This window comes from Polypterus senegalus, chromosome 9 (assembly GCF_016835505.1).
Source record: "Polypterus senegalus isolate Bchr_013 chromosome 9, ASM1683550v1, whole genome shotgun sequence".
NCBI classification, from domain to species: domain Eukaryota; kingdom Metazoa; phylum Chordata; class Cladistia; order Polypteriformes; family Polypteridae; genus Polypterus; species Polypterus senegalus.
Genome location: NC_053162.1, coordinates 39,154,606 through 39,179,105, shown reverse-complemented (window position 1 = coordinate 39,179,105; position 24,500 = coordinate 39,154,606). Strand labels below are relative to the sequence as shown.

The 24,500-nt window shown below is 40.1% G+C and overlaps 1 protein-coding gene across 1 annotated transcript in view; it reads left to right on the top strand.

Moving 5' to 3' along the window:
- The window catches only part of galr1b (galanin receptor 1b), an 83,231-nt gene extending 62,312 nt beyond the window's left edge, over nucleotides 1-20,919 (top strand). Inside the window, exon 3 of the mRNA XM_039762945.1 lies at nucleotides 19,885-20,919. Coding sequence (XP_039618879.1) covers nucleotides 19,885-20,202 — 318 coding nt within the window. The 3' untranslated portion in view covers nucleotides 20,203-20,919. The remainder of the gene's footprint in view (nucleotides 1-19,884) is intronic.
- Nucleotides 20,920-24,500: the final 3,581 nt, after the last annotated feature.

Below are 24,500 nucleotides of genomic sequence, written 5' to 3'. Positions count from 1 at the left end.
ACCCTTTGTTTTTTCCACTTATTTTGTTCTGCTTCTTAGGATAATTCTTGTGGATTCCGTATTTGGACTTTTTTTGTTTTGGATTGCCTTGTGCACAACTCTTTTGCCTCCTTTTTCCTCTTGCTTTTGGAATATTTAGCCTTTTTAGAGTCAGTACACTTTTGAAGCCAAAGTCCACTTTGACCTGGGGTAGGCTGAAGTCAGCCTATTAAGAGGGAGCTCAGGCAATCTTGGAGTGTTGTCCTTTCAGGGCAAGTTGGTGAGGATACCGCCCTGTTTTTGGCTCAGTTTTGGAGAACTCACACCGTTGCCATTTGTGTGCTGCTGAAATCACAATAGCTTGGGAGTACCTCAACAGTTCCTCCTATTGATCATAGCTTCTTTATACAATAACATAAACTACAAGTGATTTATAATCATTAAGTGGGTCGACTAGTCTCCAAATAATGTGTGTCTTCACCTGGTTCTTGTCCATCAAGTTATTTTCAGTGTCCATTGTAGTGAATGGCTTTTACCCAGTCACTCTCCAGCCTATTCTCTATTGCACTGCATATTGTCACTGATTTTTTGTACATGTTGTTGTCTTTATTAGATTTTTTGGTCATTTTTTCACCTCTGTGATAGAAATTTTTTCATGAATTTGTTTCTACTTCTTTCCCATTCCACTTACCTTTCCTTAGTATCTATCTATCTATCTATCTATCTATCTATCTATCTATCTATCTATCTATCTATCTATCTATCTATTATATAGTGCCTTTCCTATCTATCTATCTATCTATCTATCTATCTATCTATCTATCTATCTATCTATCTATCTATCTATCTGTCTGTCTGTCTGGCTGTCTGTCTGTCTGTCTGTTTGTCTGTCGCATTCTTTTTAATTCTGTTGAAATCTGCTGTGGGAAGGCTGGGCCTCTGGCAGTTCAAACGTCTTGGCTTCTGGCGGGCCTTTCTTGAGCTTTTTGAGTGAGGTGAGGATGAGTGGGTGGGTTTGTGTAAACCGATGCTGGCATTTATCTAGTTAATTCTGTTTTGATTCACCCATAGTTGAGACTGAGCATCCATTTCCACTGACACAGAAAGAAAGGAACAATTTATTAAAGGTGGGGCCCTCAAAAAAAGACAAGGCCATCAGTCCCTGTTTTGTCCATTCTAGTGTACTCGGGCTCATTAATGGTAGCCAAAGAAATGTTTAGGTTCTGAAAATGCAGCATGTTATTTTTAATCATCTCATGAGAAGTCAGAATTGTAAAGCACTTGTATGAGCGGGTAGAGAAGAGAATGAGCTCTCATGCTGACTGCAGGGCTCAGGCTTACTGGCAGCGTGACCGTAAAATCAATGGGCAAGTTAGGAGGCACTCAAGGCTCCTTACCACAGGGACCTCATCAGCCTCATTGCACACTCCTGTGTGCTGAATGGAAAGATCATAATCAAAATAGCTGCACCTTCGCCTTTGCCAGCTCCGATTACTGGTGGGCCCGCTCAGTCCCTGTGGAGACAGACATAAATGTGAGAAGGTATGTACATGCACATCCCAACGATTTGTCTGTTATTGTAGTTGGTTACTCTAAACTGAGCTGCTGTACGTGAGTGAGTGTGCTCCACAGTTGACAGGCATGCCACCCAGAACTCCATAGTGCTTTGCACCCAGTGCTTCTGACATAGACACCAGCCTCCCCTCTCCATCAAGTGGACTTGAAAATGGATGGATGGATGCATAAATGAGTGTGCATCTTGGCCTGTACACAGACAATGACTGAAATTCACTTTTAGAAAGGCCAGGCCATTTAATTTAGCCATACTATTGTTATTCTGTAAGTGGTGTAAACTTTTATGTAAAAACCGGTAAAACACAGGAACAGGACAAAGCAAGGGTCTGAAAAATTGGGAATCTTAGTCTTGTAACCCTGTGTCTACCGATATCATAGACACTTAAGGCAGAAAGGAGCTGCTATCATTGGTGTGATTATTCCAGATTTTGATCACAAGTGCTTATCTTATGAGAGGCTCACTTTACTACAAGAGAAAAGACAAGACTCAGACTAGTAAAAAGAAATTCTCCAGCTGGCAGGATTTTTAGGAAACTCATGCAAAAATCAACAATTGTCAAATATACTCTAATTTTGCAACAACATTCCTAACCGTTAGACTCATCTTTGGACCAGAATTCCAAAGTTGCACAGTACTGTTGGATCAGCGGTCCATGTCTTTCAGGTCACATCAAATTAGTGCTGCTACCCTTGATTCTCATGTTGGACCCATATTAGTGATCTATCATCTCCAGTTGGTTTGGTGTTTCTGACCTTTACCTTGATGTTTGATCAGTATTGCTGACTTACTTGCTGATCCTTATATCGGATTAATATTCCTTTTTGCACATGTTGGTTATGTTTTTATTTTTCTGTTTCAGTTTCATCACAGCACTTTGGGACTCTGAACCTATAAATTAAAGTTGAACTGCAGATAGACCCAATGTCAAGGCCACAGAGGTATCGGCTCAGTCTGCTCACATTACTGATAAATTTCCTTCTTTTCATTTTTAATCAATTCAGAGGATTGACCCCTTCCTGTATGGTGAAATCTGCTGGAACGTACTCAGGGATTTATTGGATTAGCTCCGGAGGCTCCCTGCTAGCTTTATTACTTTATCGCATGCTAAAGGTGATATTTACACTGTAATCCACTTGGGGGAAAGGAGCCTTCTAAATTTGTAAATTAGAATAAAGCAACAGCGCAGCAGCTCTTCAAGGCCCATAGAACTGCTAAATGTATTATCAAAATTGTTGATCTGATTAGCCCGCCCACCTTATGAAGCTGCCATGATTGATCCATCTCAAAGAAGCTTTGTCAGTTTGATGTCACTTTTAACTTCTGGCTGAATGTAGGTGGCTCTGAGGCTAGGGATTTGCACTGGCAATCAGAAGGTTGCTGGTTTGAATCCCATAAATGCCAAATGTGACTCTACTTTGTTGAGCAAGGCCCTTAACCTGGGTATGATGTTAATCTGTATCCAGACCTGCATGTAGGCCTTCCAACCTGCAGGAAAAAGAGTTGGTGGCAGAATTGGCACTCCAGTCACCGTAAAAAAACTCTCATTGGTTCCATTCTATGTGAGCTAGTATGGTGGTGCACTTGGGCCCTGAGCTGGGATTCTGAACTGGTTTGTCATGTGGTGGGTGTGACAATGTGCACATGATCCTAACCTCCTCCTGAATGTAGCAAACTGATTTTTGCCAAATGTTTTAACTGTGTCCACTCAGCACCCATCACAGGTCATCATGAAAGCAGTGCTGGTGATGGCCTGTTATGATACCTATGATTCAAGTTGAGTGTCATATACAATATAGCAGTGGATAGGGCTGCTACTTCATTGTTTATCATAGCACTAGAGTGTTGCACTAGTCCATATGTGACAAGACTAAAGCCGAGACCAGGAGATGTGCTGTATATTCCATCAGATATGGTCTGATCTTGCAGATTTTGTGTAGGGTGGTTAGTGAAGGACATTTGGTGATTGATCACCACCTCATTAACTTGGCAGGGGTTAGCAATAATGGCCTCAGCTGAACTGGGGTGGGATGCTGAATAGAGGGACAAGCTGGGATAACAAGAAGGTCCATCGCTGCCATGTTGAGCTGGAAATGCTGTTCCTTCATCCAGGTTGCAAAATCAGTGAGACATACAGAGATTTTAGATGGTACCGTGTGCTCCCCGGGAGGGAATGATAGGTACAGATGTGCATTATCTGCAAAGTATTGATAGGAGAAACCATGAGATAGGACGATAGGATCTAGTAAAGAGGTGTAGACAGATAGATAGATAGATAGATAGATAGATAGATAGATAGATAGATAGATAGATAGATAGATAGATAGATAGATAGATAGATAGATAGATGTGTGAAGGCAGACAGATAGATATATAGATAGATAGATAGATAGATAGATAGATAGATAGATAGATAGATAGATACTTTATTAATCCCCAAGGGGAAATTCAAATACTCCAGCAGCAGCATACTGATAAAAACAATATTAATTAAAGAGCAATTAAAAAGCAGTGCAAGTTAATAAATGCAGGGTGGAGAGTGTGAGGCAGGTATAACAGTCTATAATCTTGTGTAGTGGTAACGTTTACACCCCACAGGTGGAACTGAAGAGTCGCATAGTGTGGGGTAGGAACGCTCTCCTCAGTCTGTCAGTGGAGCAGGATGGTGACAGCAGTCTGTTGCTGAAGCTGCTCCTCCATCTGGAAATGATCCTGTTCAGTGGATGCACTAGATTCTCCATGATTGACAGGAGCCTGCTCAGTGCCCGTCACTCTGCCACAAATGTCAAAATGTCCAGCTCCGTGCCTCCAATAGAGCCTGCCTTCCTCACCAGTTTGTCCAGGCGTGAGGCGTCCCTCTTCTTTATGCTGCCTCCCCAGCACACCAACGCGTAGAAGAGGGCGCTTGCCACAACCATCTGATAGAACATCTGCAGCATCTTATTGAGGGAGGAGGAGGAGAGGGCCTGGAATAAATATGTATAACTTCTAGGACTGTACTCCATGGCAACTACTAATGTGTAAAATGGCTACTGCAAGGCAAAATGGTAGTGACTGTAAGTAAACAAAACTAATGGTGAATCTTTTAAAAATAAATAATAAACGGAACAACATGAATACCTAACAGCCACAAGGATAAAAACAATAATCAGGACAACTACTACTAGTATTTCAGAGGCCCTACAGTCACCCTCTGTCACACTATCATTATTCTTGAAATGTCATGATTTCATTCTATTTTCATTTTTTGTAGATTGTTCTTGTTTTTCAAAAAATCATTAAATTATCATTTTGAATTTTTTTGAGGTCAAGAAATTCAATGATTGCATTCCTTTTTTGCTTTGATGTATTTTTGGTGTCTCGTGTGCCACCATATTGCTTAGGGATGGGTGCACATTTTTCTTTGTTAGTTTGAGAGATCCTTATTTTGTATTTTTTTGGACGCAAATTCTGAATAAATCATTAGTTTTTCAATCAGAAGCTTTCTATTGTTTTTGTCAGTTTATATGTGCCCTTATTTTGTTTACCATTGTTGCCATTTTTTTCACCTGTCTTTGGAGTATCTGCAGTGTTTCCTGAAGTTTTGACCTTTGACTAATGATGTTTAAAGGTCCCTTGAAAGATTCAACTCCTTATTCAAATTGGTGGATTCCAAACCCTTTTTGTCGATCATTCTTTTGTTAGAAACAATCCGTTTTTTCAAGTTTTATCTCGTCTAGATTTGTGCTGGCATCTTTGACTTTGATTTCTGTGTGGTGATTTGGCTTGATAATAATGTCACTGTATTGCTGTGTTTTTTTTTTCCAAGTCTTGTCTCCCAGTTACTTTTCAAATAGCTGTTGCTAGTATTTCTAGCAAAGTACTATGGTTGCTAGGCCTAACAACCAGAAGTGTACATCATTTGATGTCATTGCTGTCATGGGATAAAGCTCTAAATAAATCATCTGAGTTTACAGCTACTTACAACAACGATCTTTGCATGAGACTTTTGGTTTTGAGTCTGCTTTTTTACCTGACTTTTATTCTTGTCTCTTGTTTAATACCTCATTTCTCTCCCTTGAAAATCAGTCAAGGGAGTAACTAGTCCTTTTCTTACCATGATCTTTGTCTCACGTTTTGGAGTTTGTTTAATTACTTGTGTTTTGACCATATCTTGGCTTTCTTTCTCATTCTCCTGCTTCTTAAATGAAATCCATTTATGACTCCTTCTTTTCATGCAGTCATTACAATAAGGGCTGATTTATCAAATTTCCTCACACTGTCCCAATTCTTCTGTTATGTTATGAAGAATGAGACTTCATCTAATCCTGTGTCTCCATAATGCTCTACTGGAGGTAAGCTGGCATCTGCTATACATGTAAATGTGTTTTAAAAACTTAGGCTGATTTTTTAGTTAGTAACACTTAGCTAATGATTCCAAAGAGCCGCCGTTACTGCAAGTTTGGGTTTCTCGTCTGGTTGTGGGCGCCGCTTACATCTGTTAGATTTTAGCACAATCAAATAATTACACCTGCAGAGTGTTTACTTTAGTGAGAAAATTGAAAACCATTAGCAGGACCCCCCTGATGTTCTGCTACAGAGATGTTATTATTAGCAAACTGAAAGACATCTGACCTACAAGCGGTCTGGTTAGTCCATCACTTTGGGGTGTCATTTTACGAAGCTCATTCACCCAGAAATTAGTTGACTCAACTGCGAATGTGGCTACATCTGTAGATGTTAAAACTGTCACTTCTACTAGCAAAATCTTCATAATGAGACAAGTCAGGCAGCATAAAAGAAGTCATAGCTGAACAAGAATGGAAAGGCTGCTAGCAATGCCAGCAATGATTTATTGGAAATCCTCTGCAGGTGTCTTAGAGATAGCAAGGTACTGGTGGTGGGGTGGAGAGCAGCAAGACGGCAAAATGCAGAGTCAAGGAAAAAGAAGTGAATTATTTAATTTAGCGAAATAATGGTGCTTCCTTACATGTCAAAAAGAAACTTCTAAAGACTTAAATGTCAGTACCCAAAGCTTTCACTTTAATGCAATGGTTATAATTGTCCATGCTGTTTGTGACCTGGAGAATTCTTAACACATCACATAACATTCTGAAACTGCTCAGTTCAGTTCAGGGGGCCAGAGTCTATCCAAGCAATTTTGGGTGCAAGGCAGGTGTCAGCCCAGGAAGGGGTGCCAGTTTATCACAAGGTAAAAATAATAATAATAATAATAATAATAATAATAATAATAATAATAATAATAAAAATAATAATAATAGTACTGTGATGGGCTGGCCACCTGCCCGGAGTTTGTTTCCTGCCCTGCGCCCTATGTTGGCTGGGATTGACTCCAGCAGACCCCTATGACCCTGTAGTAGGATATAGCGGGTTGGATAATGGATGAATGGATAATAATAATAATAATAATAATATTAAGCAGAGAGGCCCAGACTTCCCTCTCACCGGCCACTTCTTCCAGCTCTTCCGGGAGAATCCCAAGGCGTTCCCAGGCCAGCTGGGAGACATAGTCCCTCCAGCATGTCCTGGGTCTTCCCCAGGGCCTCCTCCCAGTTGGACGTGCCTGGAACATCTCACCAGGGAGGCATCCTAATCAGATGCCCAAGCCACCTCATCTGACTCTTCTCGATGCGGAGGAGATAATAATAATAGTAATAATAATAAAAGATAATAATAATAATAATATTAATAATAATGCATTTTATTTTTATAACACCTTTCCCAATTCTGAACAATCTCACACCCTTCCAAAGGTAAAATCACCAGCCTGAGCATTTACTCATAAGGCCAGAATAGTTGGTCCATCTGAATTCTCCTTGGGAATAATTCTATAATTACTCATAAGGTAAATGGAGATAACCCAAAAGTAACTTGGCATACATTGGTCTGAGTGTATCCATCAAAAAGAGATTCATTATTTTATATATCAGAATTGTATTTCACAGATGCCCAACTAATCAGGGAGGTCTTTGCCGTGCAGACCCATAAGATAAATGTCCTTTGGCACAACTCTTGGGTTTTTAGCAGATTTTCAAATGAATGTTTAAAGATCATTTTGGCGAAGGTACACTTTTCTGACACCTTCTGGAGTTAACTTTGTAATTATTAAAAAGTGCCACCACTGCTACATTTCAGGATATTTTGCTTTTAATGGGTTTCTATGAAGGTATTCTGGTTTTCTTCCCATAAACTAAAGATGTGTGGTGAATCCAAAGGCGCTTCTAAACTGGTTTGTGAGGTACGTGAGTGGGCTTTCTGATGGACTAGCTCCTCATCCAGGGCTGCCCCAGTGCTGTTCCCACACACCCTTGAATTGAAGTCAGTAGGTCTGAAAATAAATGTTGATTAAAAAGCATCCATTCATCCTTTCAAATTCTCTGTAAAAGCAAAGTGTTCACAAACCAATGAGAATTAAACTAGAATAATGAAACACCTATTTATTACTGTAATACAGGCTTCATAGTACAATGGGAAGTCTGTCTGTTTCGACTACGCCATGCCTTTATGAAGCTATGTTCACTGGATATGCCTTACATCCCTCTTTGTTGCACATCTTTTTTCTTTTTTTTATCTGACTTTTAAGCCCTTACATCTCTCTTTCTTTGTGATGCCCAGACGCACAAACTTAAGCCAAAGAGTTTACTATTTTATGCTGGCCAATTGCCATTGTTCATCAGACATTCCAACCTTCTTGTGGATGCTAGATGACATTATGCCAGGTCATGTGCAAGGACTTTGCACAGATGTCTCATCACTTTATATATATAACTAGCTGTACCGCGTTGTTGTGGCTCAGTCTGGTTAAATGGAAAAGAAAGAAAAGAGAAAGCACACATTTCTAATATTTTTAAATTCACAATGCTTGTGGGTATACAATATTTTATGTTGTTCCATTGTGTGTGCAGATATAGAGATTGTCTGGTTTGCCGAATCTAGAACGTGCAACCTACTGTATAATTTTCCATGTGAGAAGCAATCCGTGTCTAGATCTAAACTGCACAATTCTAAAGACTGGCCCTGAGCTTTGTTAATGATGATTGCAAACGCCAATCAAATTGGGAATTGCAATCTATTAAATTGAAATGGCATATCCGTTGGAATCATAGGAATGCGAGGAATAAGGACATCTTCACCTTTGAAAGGTCCTGTCAAGATTGTTGCTTCTACGACGTAAGAGCTAAGGCTATGTCATTTTGGGATCGAATTGCTGTCAGAATCAATCTAATTAGGAACGTTTTACCAGTTCCTCCTGGCGCAACTAAGAAGAAGATTTCTCCAACCCAGTTATTGACAGTTTGCATTATTTGATCGTAAATGCCTTTTTGCTCAAGTGTTATCTTAGGAATATTTGATTGCACATATGACAAAAGATCACCCGTGTTGTAATTTTGTTCATGACACAATTCCACATCGAATGAAGTAGCAGCAGATCGATTCGGTGATGGCATTCCCAATTGATTGAGAACTTTGTTCGCGATTTCTAAGCACAAATCTTCAATCATTACTAATGCTTCGTTGTAGATTTCTGCTGTGAAATCCATGTTCATATTTGAACTTTCCTTGCGTATTCGACGGAAAATATCTTCAGCCATGTGCGATTTATATTTCTCCCATAACTCTGTTGGAGATGAAGGAGAACAGGAGGTCGATATGATTGCAAACAATGCACGAATTTGATTTGGATGTGACGTGTTGCACGCGTCATTAATGCATACATCCCAGTGTCAGTCGTTCTCCAATAAATTCAGAGCTTAACATGCACTGTAGAAAGTGGCATGTCTAACGCCGTTGACAATTCTCAATTGCTGGAAAGACGTTGGACCGGGCACATTTACCAACAGCATGCGAAGAAAGAAGCATTCATCTTGATTGGGATGCACGGTGTATAGTCTGCCTATCATAGTTTCTTTGAATATGCCAGGTTGTCCGTCGACTCGCTCCCCTCGTTTGCGCCATTCAAATGATTTTCTACTCGTATTCCATGTGTAATACGTAGGCACTTCCGAATACAGCAGTGTTTTCGCAAATGTGTCATTTTGACAAAACGTGAAGAAAGCAGTTAACGTTGTAGCTGGTGGATTCAGGGCTATTTGTTGCACATTTGCAGCTTTGAAATAAGCGCGTTGTCCATTTTCTAGATTTACTGCTAAATGCTAAAAGAATTTCCCCATACAGCTTCATTGCTGCTTATGTATCTACCAGCCTGATACTATGCGATTTCATCGATATGTATAACTGCATTCCTATCACTTCTTTCTGGTAGCACGCCAAAAACGGCCATGTTAGTGCCTTTTTTCATGTACTAAATCGGAAACATTGAAATGGAATCGTAAAATTTTTAACACTACTGACCCGCCTTTTAAGGCGACCGACTTTTAAGTTGGCCACTTCTTAAGGCAATTCAATATGTAGATCAATTTGATATTTTATACAAACTCATTAATTTGGTTATATTGCATATGAGCGGTATTACTTTAATACTCGTAGTTTCTGGTATTTTTGTGATGAAATTTAAACTTTTTTTCTATATTGAGGTCGCCCTTTTGAACCTCCCTGATATTTACCACGCGGTGAGGCATTTGTACTCCATCAACATTAATTATTTCCAGAGACATAATTTGTCTATTTTTCCAGCACATCGCGCACAAAAGCAAGGGAACGATGGGAGCACCAGAACTCTGCTCACATCATGTTGCTTCATACCGCAAGCTGCAAGTAGTAAGTCTGTGATAAGCGGAATACCGATACGCCTTCCACTCACGAGACAGAAGGACAATCCCAACCGCTTTTATATAGTAAGAAAGAAGAAGAAGATATCGCACAGTCTGGAGTAGAAAATCATCTTTTACCTGGAAAAACGAAACTACAAATCCCATCGTGTATTGCAAAATGGACGGGGCGTGTGTGAAACTCCGCGCCTGCATAGCACTCACGGAACGGAAGGACAATCCCGACCGCTTTTATATAGAAGGATAGCGTGTTTTGCTTTTACGTCCAACAGATGACGCTGTTTTTCAAAAAAGCATGTTTTTACCTGTCACAGGTGTGACATCTATATAATAGTAGGTGTAGGTATATAAAAACATGCGCGTATTCGAATGCATCGTTGTGTCAAAATTTCTAAGCAATCGGTGAAGAACTATTGGAGATTTAAGATTTTGAACAAACAAACATTTACATTTTTATTTATACAGATAGATAGATAGATAGATAGATAGATAGATAGATAGATAGATAGATAGATAGATGAGACGTTGTTGAGATCTCTATTTTGAATTTGTAAGTTCTCTCTGAAACAAAGGCTGTCTTCTCTCCGAGTTTAAGTGTCGCAGTAGGACTCTTCTCGTGTAATGGTGTATTGATATCCAGTTGTAAAAACTGACCTATATTAGGAGGGTGTCAAAGGTCAGCAGCTCATTTTTCTCTTTTGACCTACTGTTCTATTTAAACCAGGTTAGATATCAGGAAAAACTTTTTAACAAAGCAGGAATGGTAAAAATAGGAAATGGAGTGCACCACAAGCACTGTCTGATAACAGAAGAATACCTCATCTTGACAGCATCCAGTCTTTTTGTAAAGAACTGGCTGATAAATGTTGCAAATTCTATCACCCATCCGAAAGCCAAAATCTGTGAAAAAGTTGTGGCCAGGACCTGCTCACCATTTACATGTAGGATAAAATGACACCCACTTTTTCTACTAATAGTGTTGCTGTTATGAACCTAAACATCCTTCATCCCACAGGCTCAGTGTTCTCATTTCAAATTAGAATGAAACCATAGAGGGAGATGTGGATGCCAGTGAGCCGCAGACTGAGGAGTCTGATGAAGCAATGCCAGGGATGTGGCTGTGTGGCACCTGTCTTATCTAAATAATGTCAGAATTGTGCTCACTGTCTGTGCCAGAATGAGTCCTGCTCTCCATCAGCCACTCCCGTTGCTATTCCTTTCTTGTGGACTTCTCTTTTTAGCGTAGGCAGCACTGAGCCCTTGCTATTAGGTAACCTTAGAACAACAAGTTTAACACAGTTATTATTGACTTCCATTCATGCAACAATTTTTAAAACAGGCATGTTGTTGCTCTCTTGCCTACTGACACTGCAGCCCGCCAGGAAACTAACATTATTCTTAGGATGGAAGCCTGAAAGAAAACAGATGGGTTAATGGAGTGCACTGGAAATAAACATGGGGGGTGTGGGATGTGGCCAGATGAGAGTTATCTCAGCTTTATTTGGCAGTACCAGAGAGTGGCTGCACATTCTTCCATTCATGGAGACAAGAAGGACTGCTGTCTGATAAGTGTGCATTGCTGAGAAAAGGAAGCTAAATATGTCATCATCACATAAAAGGTGGTGGCGCTCGAACCATTGGATGCAAATGTGATCTAGAATTGTGGCATTGTGAGACAGTTGGGCTGCTACAGACGAGACCCTCTTTAGTCCCGTTTAGTGGTGTCTCTGTGTCTCTCATTATGAGCAGACACTGTCATGCAAAAATTAAATATGTAAACTCAGGTCAATAATTTAGCATAAATATGTTTATAGCAAACTCAATTTAGTCGTCATAATGAAGTTGTTCCCATTTTCCATGATAATTCCAGTTTCAGAGTTTTTAAACACTTATCAAAAAAATATTTTAATTTGAGATATACCAAAATTTCTTTATACCTAGCACCTCTGGCTTGTTTGTGGGTTGCTTGGACAGGCCCTTGGACCCTGGAGTCTTCTTGGCAGACCGTTGTTCATGTGTGCACATATGGAGTCTGAACCTGAGGCTAACATCTGGTGTACTTTTAAGCAACTCATTGATTTAATCGTTTTGTGACATAATTTAATAGGTGTGTGCACTTGTACATGTTCCTGTCACCAAACACAAATTTTTGGCCTTACAAAGACTTGTTTCTTAATACTTTAAGTAAGACAGAAATCTCTTCCTCTACCATGCAGGAACAACCTCCAAGCCCACCCAGTTAGTCCACCACCCTGTGTGTAGCACGGGTGAATGGTTACAACAGGCGAAGGTCTAACACCAAGAAATCAATTACTCGCATTTAAGTTCTCCCGTGGATAAGTCGGGGCTTGATTTTCCCGTATAATTTCTGGTATTTTATAATGTCGGTCATATAAATTGAATGCGGAAAACTCACGCTATTGGTCCAAGAGATTATGATATGCTAACGCCCATCTGAGGGAGTAACCACAGAGCACACAGCCTTTTTATTTCCTATGTATTGTGCCTATGTGACCACACGGTAATACTGTTTGCACTGTTTTTTTAATCTCACACCCCTCATACACCTTTATCATAAGAGCATCCCTTATCTACGATGGAGCGTTCGATCAGAAGAAAATATGAAGCTGGTTTTAAATTAAAAGTCATTGAAGTGGTGAAAGAAATTGGTAACTGAGCTGCTGCAACAAAATTCGATGTGTCTGAGAAACTGGCATGAGATTGGATGAAGCAAGAAGATGTAAAAAAAAAAGATATGTCGCATTTTTGAAGGGACGTATAAATTGGGGTCTGATTTTATGATTGATTTTTCGGGTTTCAAGACCCGACTTATAATATTATTAACGTAAACGTATAGTAATATTGACGCTAAAGCCCAATACAGTGGCCAAAAATACTGGTCAAAAGAGCGCTGAGTTCCAAAGGAAAAAGAGAAAACAAAGGAAAACACTTGAAAATGCTGAAAAGGTATGTTTGGAATCCGAGATCTTGGACAAAGAGGTTTAGCATCTCCATCTTAAATAGTATTTAATTTCCGACATTATGCACACTAGCAATGCATCCATTACTAACAACAAGTAAACACAGAATGAAGTGTCTGTGCAAGTGCCTACATGAAAAATAAGTTATTACTAAAAGTGTTAACAAACTCATTTCAAAACTCAAAAACAAATGCAGAAAAAGGTCCTGCGAAGGTTGAAACTTTCTAATTTTATAACAATTGAGATGCCATTGTATTTGGTTTTCTGAATTGCATCACCATTTTGAGACCAATTTTAATGGCCGTGGCAATGCTGTTTGTTGTTGTTTGGTCCATTGCCTGTCATTTGGTCATTACAACATTGCATTGTATTTAAAATGGCTGCATGGTATTACTTTTATCCACACTTATGGAATAAAAACTTCAAGAAAAGGTACAAAGAAAAGGGTTTGATCTTTTGCCTAGCTTATTTTGACTTTGTGTTTTGATTAACATGTTGGGTTTGATGAGTAGCTCCTCTATTCACGATCTGCTTTTTTCGACTTTCTAGCTTGTCTTTTAACCACATTGTATTATCGTGGTATTTCCCTCTACTTGCCCTTTTACCTGTTTCCTCAAGGGTAAGTGTTCTCGTCAAGTTCGTTATCGGGTTGGTCTACTGTTGCACTTTAAGATGAACACACACACACAGACCCTAACCACAGCAGTGCCCTATGAATGACACACACACGCTGATTAACCCTTAGCACATTAAACCACACAAGTGCTATAGGAATAACATCCTGTCATTCAGCACTTCAAGAGACTTACTTATTTTCGGCACAAACAACATACTATGTTTTAGTGATATCTCAGACCTAAATATTACTTTTGGTCTACAATAATACATTTAAACATACAAAGACTCAGCACTCTTGACTATAGGCCATTCATCAGCCAAGAATACCTTCTTTCTCATATTTGTTCCTTCTGTTGAGTATAGCGCTCTTCACTCTCAGCCATATAAACCTCGCAGCACAGAAATAATGGCAAAAATCCGGCTGTCACCAGGTGTTAAAAAAATTTAACTTATTACTTCAATCACTCTAGACATTAAGACAAAGCATAGAAAGTTAAAAGCAGCATGGTATTTATTACAAGAATAACAATAATACCACAAGAACAAAGAATACTAGAAAATAGGTACTGATAGGACAGTCTGAATATATATAGTCTTTAGAAAAAGCTTACGAAAAAGTTACAGATGACAAGGATGAATGTCCCAGGCAGGCGTTTGATTTAGCAATCGATGTTCATGATGCCTTTCTGACGACCAATGCCGTCTTCGTCCATTCCTCTTCTTCTTCTCCTTCTTCTTCTTTGCTTTTTCTCTTCTTTGCTTCTCTTCCTTTTTGTCTCAAACCAAGGCATATTTATTATGAAATGTCATGCCTTGGTTTCACAACACATGCACCTGCACATTGGCTGGCTGTCAAAATGATTGATGAATTAATTCACTGTCCGTTTTCCCAAACAACAAAACCTTTGATGTACTCTGAGGTATCAGTAGTTCTTCCTGTCCCGGCCGTAAACCAAACTGTTGTTCCAAATGTCCATCCATAAAGTAATACTAAGCTATGAACAAGTGTTATAAAAGTAAGGTGTAAGGGAAGAAAACCTGCTTTAATTTGTCTTAGTTCATCTGTTGTCTTGTCTCAAACAGAATATAATGGAAACCAAAAATGTACAGATTTTATACACCATAACACACATGTTAGCTTGTTCCTCATCTGAATTATTCATCTATGATGTCATTTCATCAAAGTCCATAACACTCTTATACTCTACTAGCAGAATACCCGCGCTTGGCAGCGGAGAAGTAGTGTGTTAAAGAAGGTACGAAAAAGAAAAGGAAAAATTTTAAAAATAACGTAACATGATTGTTAATGTAATTGTTTTGTCATTGATATGAGTGTTGTTCATATCTATATCTATCTATCTATCTATCTATCTATCTATCTATATATCTATCTATCTATCTATCTATATATATATATATATCAAAATACCCGCGCTTGGCAGCGGAGAAGTAGTGTGTTAAAGAAGGAAAGAGAAAGAAAAGGAAACATTTTGAAAATAACGTAACATGATTGTCAATGTAATTGTTTTGTGTATTTGGTGGCAGCTTCACAAAGTTATTTTCGTCTAGCTGCATCAGAAAATGTACCACGACGTCTGACATGCCTCCTTTTTACTGTTTTATCACAGCTTGGATTGCTGCTGTCATATACACACACACACACACACACACACACACACACACACACACACACACACACATACACATACATACACATACATACACACATACATACATACACATATATATATATATACAAACATACATACATACACACACACAAATTATATATATGTGTGTATGTATGTATGTGTATATATATATATATATATATATATATATAATCTAGATAGTGTGTGTATATATATATATATATATATATACACATACATATACTTGTGTGTATGTTTGTATGTGTCTATATGTGTGTGTATAGCTTTGGTCACTGAGTGCAAGGGAAAAATAATAAAATGTAGTCTATAAGTTATTAAACAGTAAAACATTAACGTTTTAAGAAGTACAGGTACATTGAGCACTACTGGAGTGGTTTGGTAAACTACATTTTAAAGACTGTGTAACACAACAGGTAAGTAACTAACAGCAGCTAAAATGTATATGGATCATCTCTCGGTAGTAGATCCCTTTTGAAAGCGCTACACGACGGCTGTGGTATAGAAATTACATTTTCTATGTGAACTTTCAAATTTGTGCCTCTGGTAATGTGCCTTACCGGCATTTAAAGAAAATTATTTTGTGTCCTTTGCAATGTTAAGAGAGAAAGGCTTTGGTTTGGGATAAAAGGAAAAAAGGTGTAAAGAAAGGAAAGTTGCCTTTCCTTTTATATAGTATAGAGAGATGTGTTCGCTGACGATATGAGCATCTTCTGGGGACAGTCTTGGGGTGGGTCTTGTGTAGACTGGTGAGACGTCCCCGCCATTAATCGGCTGTGATGGCACTGTCAGTCTTCCACTCCTGTGCGTATCTTCATAATCCGAGCTGAGGACCTCATAATCGTATACGTGCAAAAGAAAGTGTGAATCACCTTAATATTATTTTGCCGTGGTGTAGAAAAGGGGTCCCGTGTTTGCACTTGTCTGGGCTATAGCGCAGGGGGAGGAAGAAAAAAATTAAAAGTGCTCACTTTGACTTAAGGCAGAAGCGCAGTCAGCGTCTCAAAGGCCGGCACAGCTATGCACGCGCGCTGGCTGCTCGACTTTTGCTGGGCAGGAGACCCCTTTTGCACACATTCACGATATCAAAAGTCTCAGCGCTCTTTGGAGGTCATTCATATATATATATATATAGCACAATACCCGCGCCTCACAGTGGAGAAGTAGTGTGTTAAAGAAGTAATGAAAAAGAAAAGGAAACCTTTTAATAATAACGTAACATGATTGACATTGTCATGAGTGTTGCTGTCATATATATGCCTGCCTAAATAAGTCACCCTCGCTTCGCTCTTACTTTTTTACCGTTCATTTAATCATGGCTAGTGGCGGAAAAATTATAAAATGGAAGGAGGATGGCTTTACCAAAACAATTATTGATGGCGAATCGATTATTCATAAAGCTTGAATTGGTGATCTGTTTTTCTGTGTTAACCTCATATTTTTCATACTTCTTCTCAAACTAAGGTGGTGCGAGGGTAAAATGAATCGGGATGCGCTGATCAATGTAATCGGTGTACCAGGAAATCATGCATTGACAAAAGCTCCCTTTGCTTGTAATGCAAAGTGTGATTAAATGCATTATTTTTAACGCGTTATGGAGCACATGCATTGAAGCTTCTCAGCTGTGCTTGTGCTAAGAACGAAATGAGATGAATGGGAGGGGTGATGATGACGTGACTCCCCCACCCGCCTTAACTGTCAATCCCCACAAACACAGTCTCGAATTTGCATAAGCACACCCCTTCACCTACAATTTTAACTTAGTTACAAAGTGATCAAAACTCGTTTATATCCTCGTCCTCTCATTAAACTTGTATCCCGCATTCCCGTGGGCATGTGAAACGCCAGCGTAGCCTGTCTATGAACTTAATTTAAAGTTTAGGTTTGCACCTTGCTTTCTTTCCGAGGTAGCAGGACTCATGAATATGGTAGTATATGTCACTCGCTCGCTTCTTATTGTTTTTCGCTGCCTTCTCAATTATATAATGCATGTTTTCTTAAGCGCTTTTTGGAGGTCTTCCTGGTTTTCTACGCACTGCGTTGACAGTCCGTTCACGTGATTACGTGGGAGGCGTGATGATGTCACACGAAACTCCGCCCCCCACGTCTTTCCAGCTAAACTCTATTACAGTTAATGGAGAAAAATACCTTCCAGTTATGACCATTAGGTGTAGAATTTCGAAATGAAACCTGCCCAACTTTTGTAAGTAAGCTGTAAGGAATGAGCCTGCCAAATTTCAGCCTTCTACCTACACGGGAAGTTGGAGAATTAGTGATGAGTCAGTGAGTGAGTGAGTGAGTGAGGGCTTTGCCTTTTATTAGTATAGATTAATCCTTAAGGAACAATGGTACCATGTTTGTGTCTACATACTGTATATTTCCACTCAAGTTTCTTTGTGAATGTATAGCTGAACAGTTTGGTTTTGCACAGCTACGTTAAGAGGTGTCCTCTCTATACCTGAGCTGAGGATAACTGTTAAGTTGAATAATGTGTTTTGTTTCTCAATATCCAAAAATGTAGGAAGGATAAAGTATGCGTTTTCTTTACCAATATCTGAAGTGAGTGATCTTGAAAATACAGTCGACCCCTGATATACGACCGGCCTGACATGCAAACAACTTCATTTACGACCAAAATTTTTGTTTTAATTTACGACCAACATCTTGCGTTACGACCTGAATGCGGTCACGTGAATCCACTTGTGCGATTGTAAACAAACAGCCGAGAGCGTTCGTAAGCGTCAGTCGGAGCCCAGATAAATGTGTTTGTGGACGTAATTTCGGTCAGTGCAGTGATTTATCTATATATTGTGAACTGGGACCTGGACACAGGCAGACGGACAACATAGTTCCACCACACACCGATTATTTACAATAATATTTACAAATTTGTGCTCACGTGCACCCCCAGCGCCTCCAGCACCGCTCCCCCAAATGTCCAGGCCACACAAGTCTAATGCCTCTCTCCTGGCCGCCTCCCGTCCTCTCTCCAGTTCTGTCCTCTTCCACCCGATATCCACTGCTGACTGGAGGGAGACGGCCCTTATATGGGAACCCGGATGGGCTCCAGCTGCTTCCCGGCAATCAGTCATAGCCACACCCCAGTGTGGTGGAAGTGCCGGCTGCGCACCTGGAAGCCATCCGGGTGTCCCCTGTCGTGTTCCCCCCAGCACTTCCTGGTGTGGCGGAAGTGCTGGGCTCCAGGGATATGTAGGCATTGGGGCGCCGCTTGGCGGTGGCCACGGGTCCCTACAGGGCTGGGCTTCCAAGCCCTGTACCCGAGGCCCCCAACATAACCAGGACGGACGCCCCCTTGCGGTCTGGAGGAGGCACAAGCCACAATATGTAATTCACTAAGACCATGGGAAGCAAGACACATAATTGCTAAGGAAGGAAGAGAAGGTAACAAAGGTAAAGCGAGCGATTGTTAAGGGATGTTAGCTAGCGGGCTGGCGCGGCACATGATGATGTCATCAGGCTGAGTCAGCACTGGCTTGCTTTGGATTGTATTATTACAGCAGTTCACAACACAACCAGAACAGAAACAGAACTCTTTGAACAGAGTGCTCGACTACTGTCATTATTAACTTGAGAAACAGCAATCACAATTGAAACGAAGAAGGAAATTGTGCGTAAATATGAGAGTCGTGTTCGTATGACCGATCTCGCTAATATGTACAGCAAGTCGAAATCCAACATCTCGACAATTTTACAAAGAAAAGATTTGCATAAGGAGGCTCCTTCTAAACAATAACCACCTTCCGTTTCATTCTCCTCCTCCTCCTTTCCTGCAGCCCAAAGATGTCAAATTAAATGGTGAGTACAGTGTGAAATTCTTGTTTCTGGTAGGCTAGGCACTTTTTATACCTTTTTGGTTAGTACATTAGAAAATTATTGGTGTTTTGGTAAATTATGCACATTATACAACCCTTTTTTATTATGAAAAGGTTAAGTAAGTGTTGCTGTGGGAGGTTTGGAGCGCATTATGGGTATTTCCATTATTTCTTATGGGAAAAATAGTCTTGACATACAGCCAACTTGAGTTACAACCAGCCCTCGCGAACGAATTGAGTTCGTAAGTCAAGGGTCCACTGTATCTCTCCTACCTCAGGTCTTTCTCTGCTCCAAAACATGATAAACCACAACAATGTCATAAATATTTAACAGATGCTTACTCTAGACATTAAGTTGTCCGAAACATATTTTACTCCAAAATTTTGGCCTCACATTCAACAAACTAGGAGTCACCTCAGAGAAATAGACCATCTCTGAATAATGTGTTTGACCCTGTCTCTGGTCGCTAATGTTTTCCCCTCATTGTTTTTCTCTTTCAGACGGCACAGACAGTGCTCCTGGTGGTAGCTGTGTTCCTCATCTGTTGGATGCCTCACCACATTGTGGCCATGTGGGTCGAATTCGGCAAATTCCCCCTCAATGATGCCTCTTTTGCATTCCGCATCATTTCCCACTGCCTGGCCTATGGCAACTCCTGCATCAACCCCATCATCTATGCCTTTTTGTCAGAGAACTTCAGGAAGGCCTGTCAACAAGTGTTCACATGCAAGTTCTTCTTTCAGCCACCACAGGAAGAGAAAGTTGTGAGGATCCGCTTGGAAAACTTTTCTACCACACACTCCACCACTAACATTTAGGAAAAAAATCGAAAACTGCAAACAAGCCCAGCACAGTTCAATAAGCCGAACTGTAATTTTTTAATTTATCTATAGCTGACATAAGAATGGCTTTATTCCTCTATTGGACTCATGTATGGTTCTGGTGGGCTTGTCTCTCACATGTTATGTAATGTGAATTTGCTGCCAATTCACACTATATGAGGACAGAGATTCTTCAACTAACTGTTACAGGATGCTGTCCTCCTGGCAGGGTCTCTCATGTGTACAGCGATTGTACCCTTGACCAGCTCTTGGTTTTTGAGTAACAGTATAAAAGATATGTGGGCAGAAGAAAATCTGCATCAATTGCTGACTGCTGTCTTTGGGTTCCTGTCATCACTGTCTGTTCATTGTCAAATCTATGAGAGGCAGGCAGACTAGCAGTTTAATTCACCCAGGAGGAGATCAAAAGTCTTAGGCCTAGGCTGAAGAGGAGCACGTCTTATTTTTGTTAAAGCTGCTTTATGTTTAGTGAATTCAACTACAAGCTGTAAATACAGTATATAGACTGTAAATTACCCATACCTGCCATCACTCTTCATTAGATCCATTAAGCCATTATGCACTCTTTTCAACACACCTGGTGAGATCTCCAAGTATCACCCATTCTTGAGCACACTAGGCCAGCGTTTCTGAACCGTGACCTGAGTTTTCATAACAGTTTTAATCGTGACCTCCCTAACATTTTTTTGAAATGCAAATGCATATTTTATTATACCTACTTAACTTTTATCGACATTTATCTAACTCTATATTTATTGTTCTAGTATCAGAATGTAGTTTAAGTTAATTTGTTTTGGTTTCATAAGATGGTTTTTTCATATTTTTGATTCTTGGTTTTTTTTTTCACATCTTCGCGCCCTCCTTTTTGTTACTTCAGGTTGAGAACCACTGCACTAGGCCATCTATAAATCTAGAATGATTCTTTTCCCCAGTGCAGCCTCACCATAACACCCAGTCACTTATACTGTGATGCTTAAAATTCTTAATACCACACATGTAATGAACATGATGAAGTACATACCTTATCCTTATTCTGCAAAGTGGAAAAAGTGTGTTCTTCTTAACACCCGAAGTGAGTTCCAAACTGCACTCCACACACATTACCAGAACTCCTATTCCTTTCAACACATAGATCCATACTACACTATTGTCCTCTAACACAGCACCCTTTTTCTGGTTCCCCTTGGTCAACTATAGTTAGAATAGCCTTTATCTGTTGGGTGAAACAATCCAGTAGCTGGCTATTTGTTATGGCAATTAGGCAATGAGGGCAGAGAGCTGAATAATGTCTCACGACACTTAGCTGGCAGAATTCCATAACTAAAACAGGTTTTAAAAAAAAATTGATATATACCTGTAGGTGGGTTTCCATTAATAGAAATAGCTTCCCATCCAGATAGGTTTACACTCTCACAATTTCTTAAAATATATATATATATATTTTTATTTTATTGCTTGTGTTTTTTGTAAAAAAAATGTAAAATATGGCAGTTTTCCTAGACAGCAATACACTGCTATTTTTGATCACAAGACTGCTGCAGAGATTCAGCTCCCAGACTTGACAAATTCAACTCTTCTAATGGCGAGTTCCGCCTTTGTACATGTATGTTTTAAACTTACAGCACCAGGTATCAGTCTTACTGTGTTTTGATAGCTAAATATTAAGCTTACAGTGCATTAATGGCATTATTATATTAGTTTTTTAATACAGTGGTACGCAGAGTTACAGAAGAATAATTTTTCAGTGTTTATGCCAATTTTTTACATTTCATTTTATGGACTTTCATTGCACTGTATGGTATTTTGTGTGGTATACTGTTTCTGATTTCTGAATATGTGAGAAAGATTACTTATGGGTGGCTCCATACAAGTGTTTGATCAGTACCACCTCTGCTTGGATATGGCCTTGTGTGAACCTGTGGTGTTTCTATTATGCTAGCAAAAGTATTTTTGAGTAGAACCATAAGAGGAGATGAAGTCAGAAGGCAAAAAAGCATTGGAACAGTAACGTGTGGCAACAGTCAAAGTCAAAAAATGGCAAGGGGTCAGCACCAAAGAAGAGTACTGAGAAATTATTTTTGAGAATGAATTTGGTTGACAAAAAGTGTTTTGATTCTGCAAACTCAAATGAGGAAGAGTTCAAAAAGAGGGCATTTTAACCTGTGGTGTCATAATCAGCCTAGTCATGACCTTCAAGGGTATATATACCTCTAACAACATGGGGTTACTAACGTAGCAAAACGGGAAACAAAAGGCAGTGTCTTTAAAAAAGTAAAAACTAACCTCACAATTAGATTCCTTGCCTTGAAAAGCCCCTAAAAGGATTGTACGAACATGCCGTAACACCTATAAAAAATTCTAACAAGCCAATTCATAACAGTTTCATTGTGTCAGATAAAGTTCTGTTTGCTGTAGTTTGCTACAAATGAAACCTCAGGCTGGTATTATTGTATATCGGAAATACTGCGGTTTTTATTTATATTGTAATCACTGCTTTGTGAAATCCCACTGCCCCCAGCCAAATTTTTTCTGGCACTGATCCTGCACTGAAACAATATTACTCTAATTTAAATCACAAAATACACTCCAAGAACACAAAAATTCACAACTTAAAACACAAAATAATTAAAAACCCTGGGTATCTGCTTCACTGTACTATGCCTCAGTGTTAACAATGGCCGCTACAGATTCTTCTGCATTAAAACTAGTTTGCTTTATTTGTAAGTAAAAATGAACTGAAATTGCATGTTTTTCTGTCCTGGTACTGTATATATCGGTGGAATGACGTAAGTAGAGACAGCCTTACCTGAGAGCTGCCTGTATAAATATATATATATATATATATATACCAGGTGCACGACTGCATTACGTGGTGAAGAGAAAAATTATCAATATTCAGAAGATGCTGAAAGTGATCTCCTTGTGCGTCAATACATCTCTGTGCCCATTTATATATATAAATCAAAGTGAGAAAATGTTGTGGCAAGCTAGTTCAATTTGCCATAATTTCTTTGCAGCAACTCAAAATCGTACTCAGTAGTTTTGTATGGCCCCCACGTGCTTGTATGCATGCCTGACAACGTCGGGGCATGCTCCTAATAAGATGACGGATGGTGTCCTGAGGGATCTCCTCCCAGATCTGGTCCAGGGCATCACTGAGCTCCTGGGCAGTCTGAGGTGCAACCTGTTGGAGTCAGATGTACCGAAACATAATGTCCCAGAGGTGTTCCATTGGATTTAGGTCAGGTGAGCATGGGGGCCAGTCAATGGTATCAATTCTTTATCTTCCAGGAACTACCTACATACTCTTGCCACATGAGGCCGGGCATTGTCATGAACCAGGAGGAACCCAGGTCCCACTGTACCAGCATAGGGTCTGACAATGGGTCCAAGGATTTCATCCTGATACTTAATGGCAGTCAAGGTGCCGTTGTCTAGCCTGTAGAGGTCTGTGTGTCCCTCCATGGATATGCTTCCCCAAACCATCACTGACCCACCACCAAACCGGTCATGCTGAACAATGTTACAGGCAGCATAACGTTCTCCATGGCTTCTGCAGACCCTTTCACATCTGTCACATGTGCTCAGGGTGAACATGCTCTCATTTGTGAAAAGCACAGGGCACCAGTGGTGGACCTGCCAGTTCTGGTATTCTATGGCAAATGCCAATCGAGCTCCACAGTGCCAGACAGTGACACGGGGCCCACTAAAGGACGTCGGGCCCTCAGGCCACCCTCATGAAGTCTGTTTCTGATTGTTTGGTCAGAGACATTCACACCAGTGGCCTGCTGGAGGTCATTTTGTAGGCTCTGGCAGTGCTCATCTTGTTCCTCCTTGCCCAAAGGAGCAGATATCAGTCCTGATGGGTTAAGGACCTTCTATTGCCCTGTCCAGCTCTCCTAGAGTACCTGCCTGTCTCCTGGAATCTCCTCCATGGCACTGGGAATGTGCTGGGAGACACAGAAAACCTTCCGGCAATGGCACGTATTGATGTGCCATCCTGGAGAAGTTGGGCTACCCGTGCAACCTCTGTAGCATCCAGGTATCGCCTCATGCTACCAGTAGTGACACTGACTGTAGCCAGTCAGAAAAGATGAAGAGGTAAAAATGTTAGTGGCCTCCACCTGTTAAACCATTCCTGTTTTGGGGGTTGTCTTATTGTTTCCCCCTAGTGCACCTGTTGTTCATTTCATTAACACCAAAGCAGCTGAAACTGATGAGCAACCCCCTCTGCTCCTTAACTGACAGATCAATAACCCAGAAGTTTCATTGAC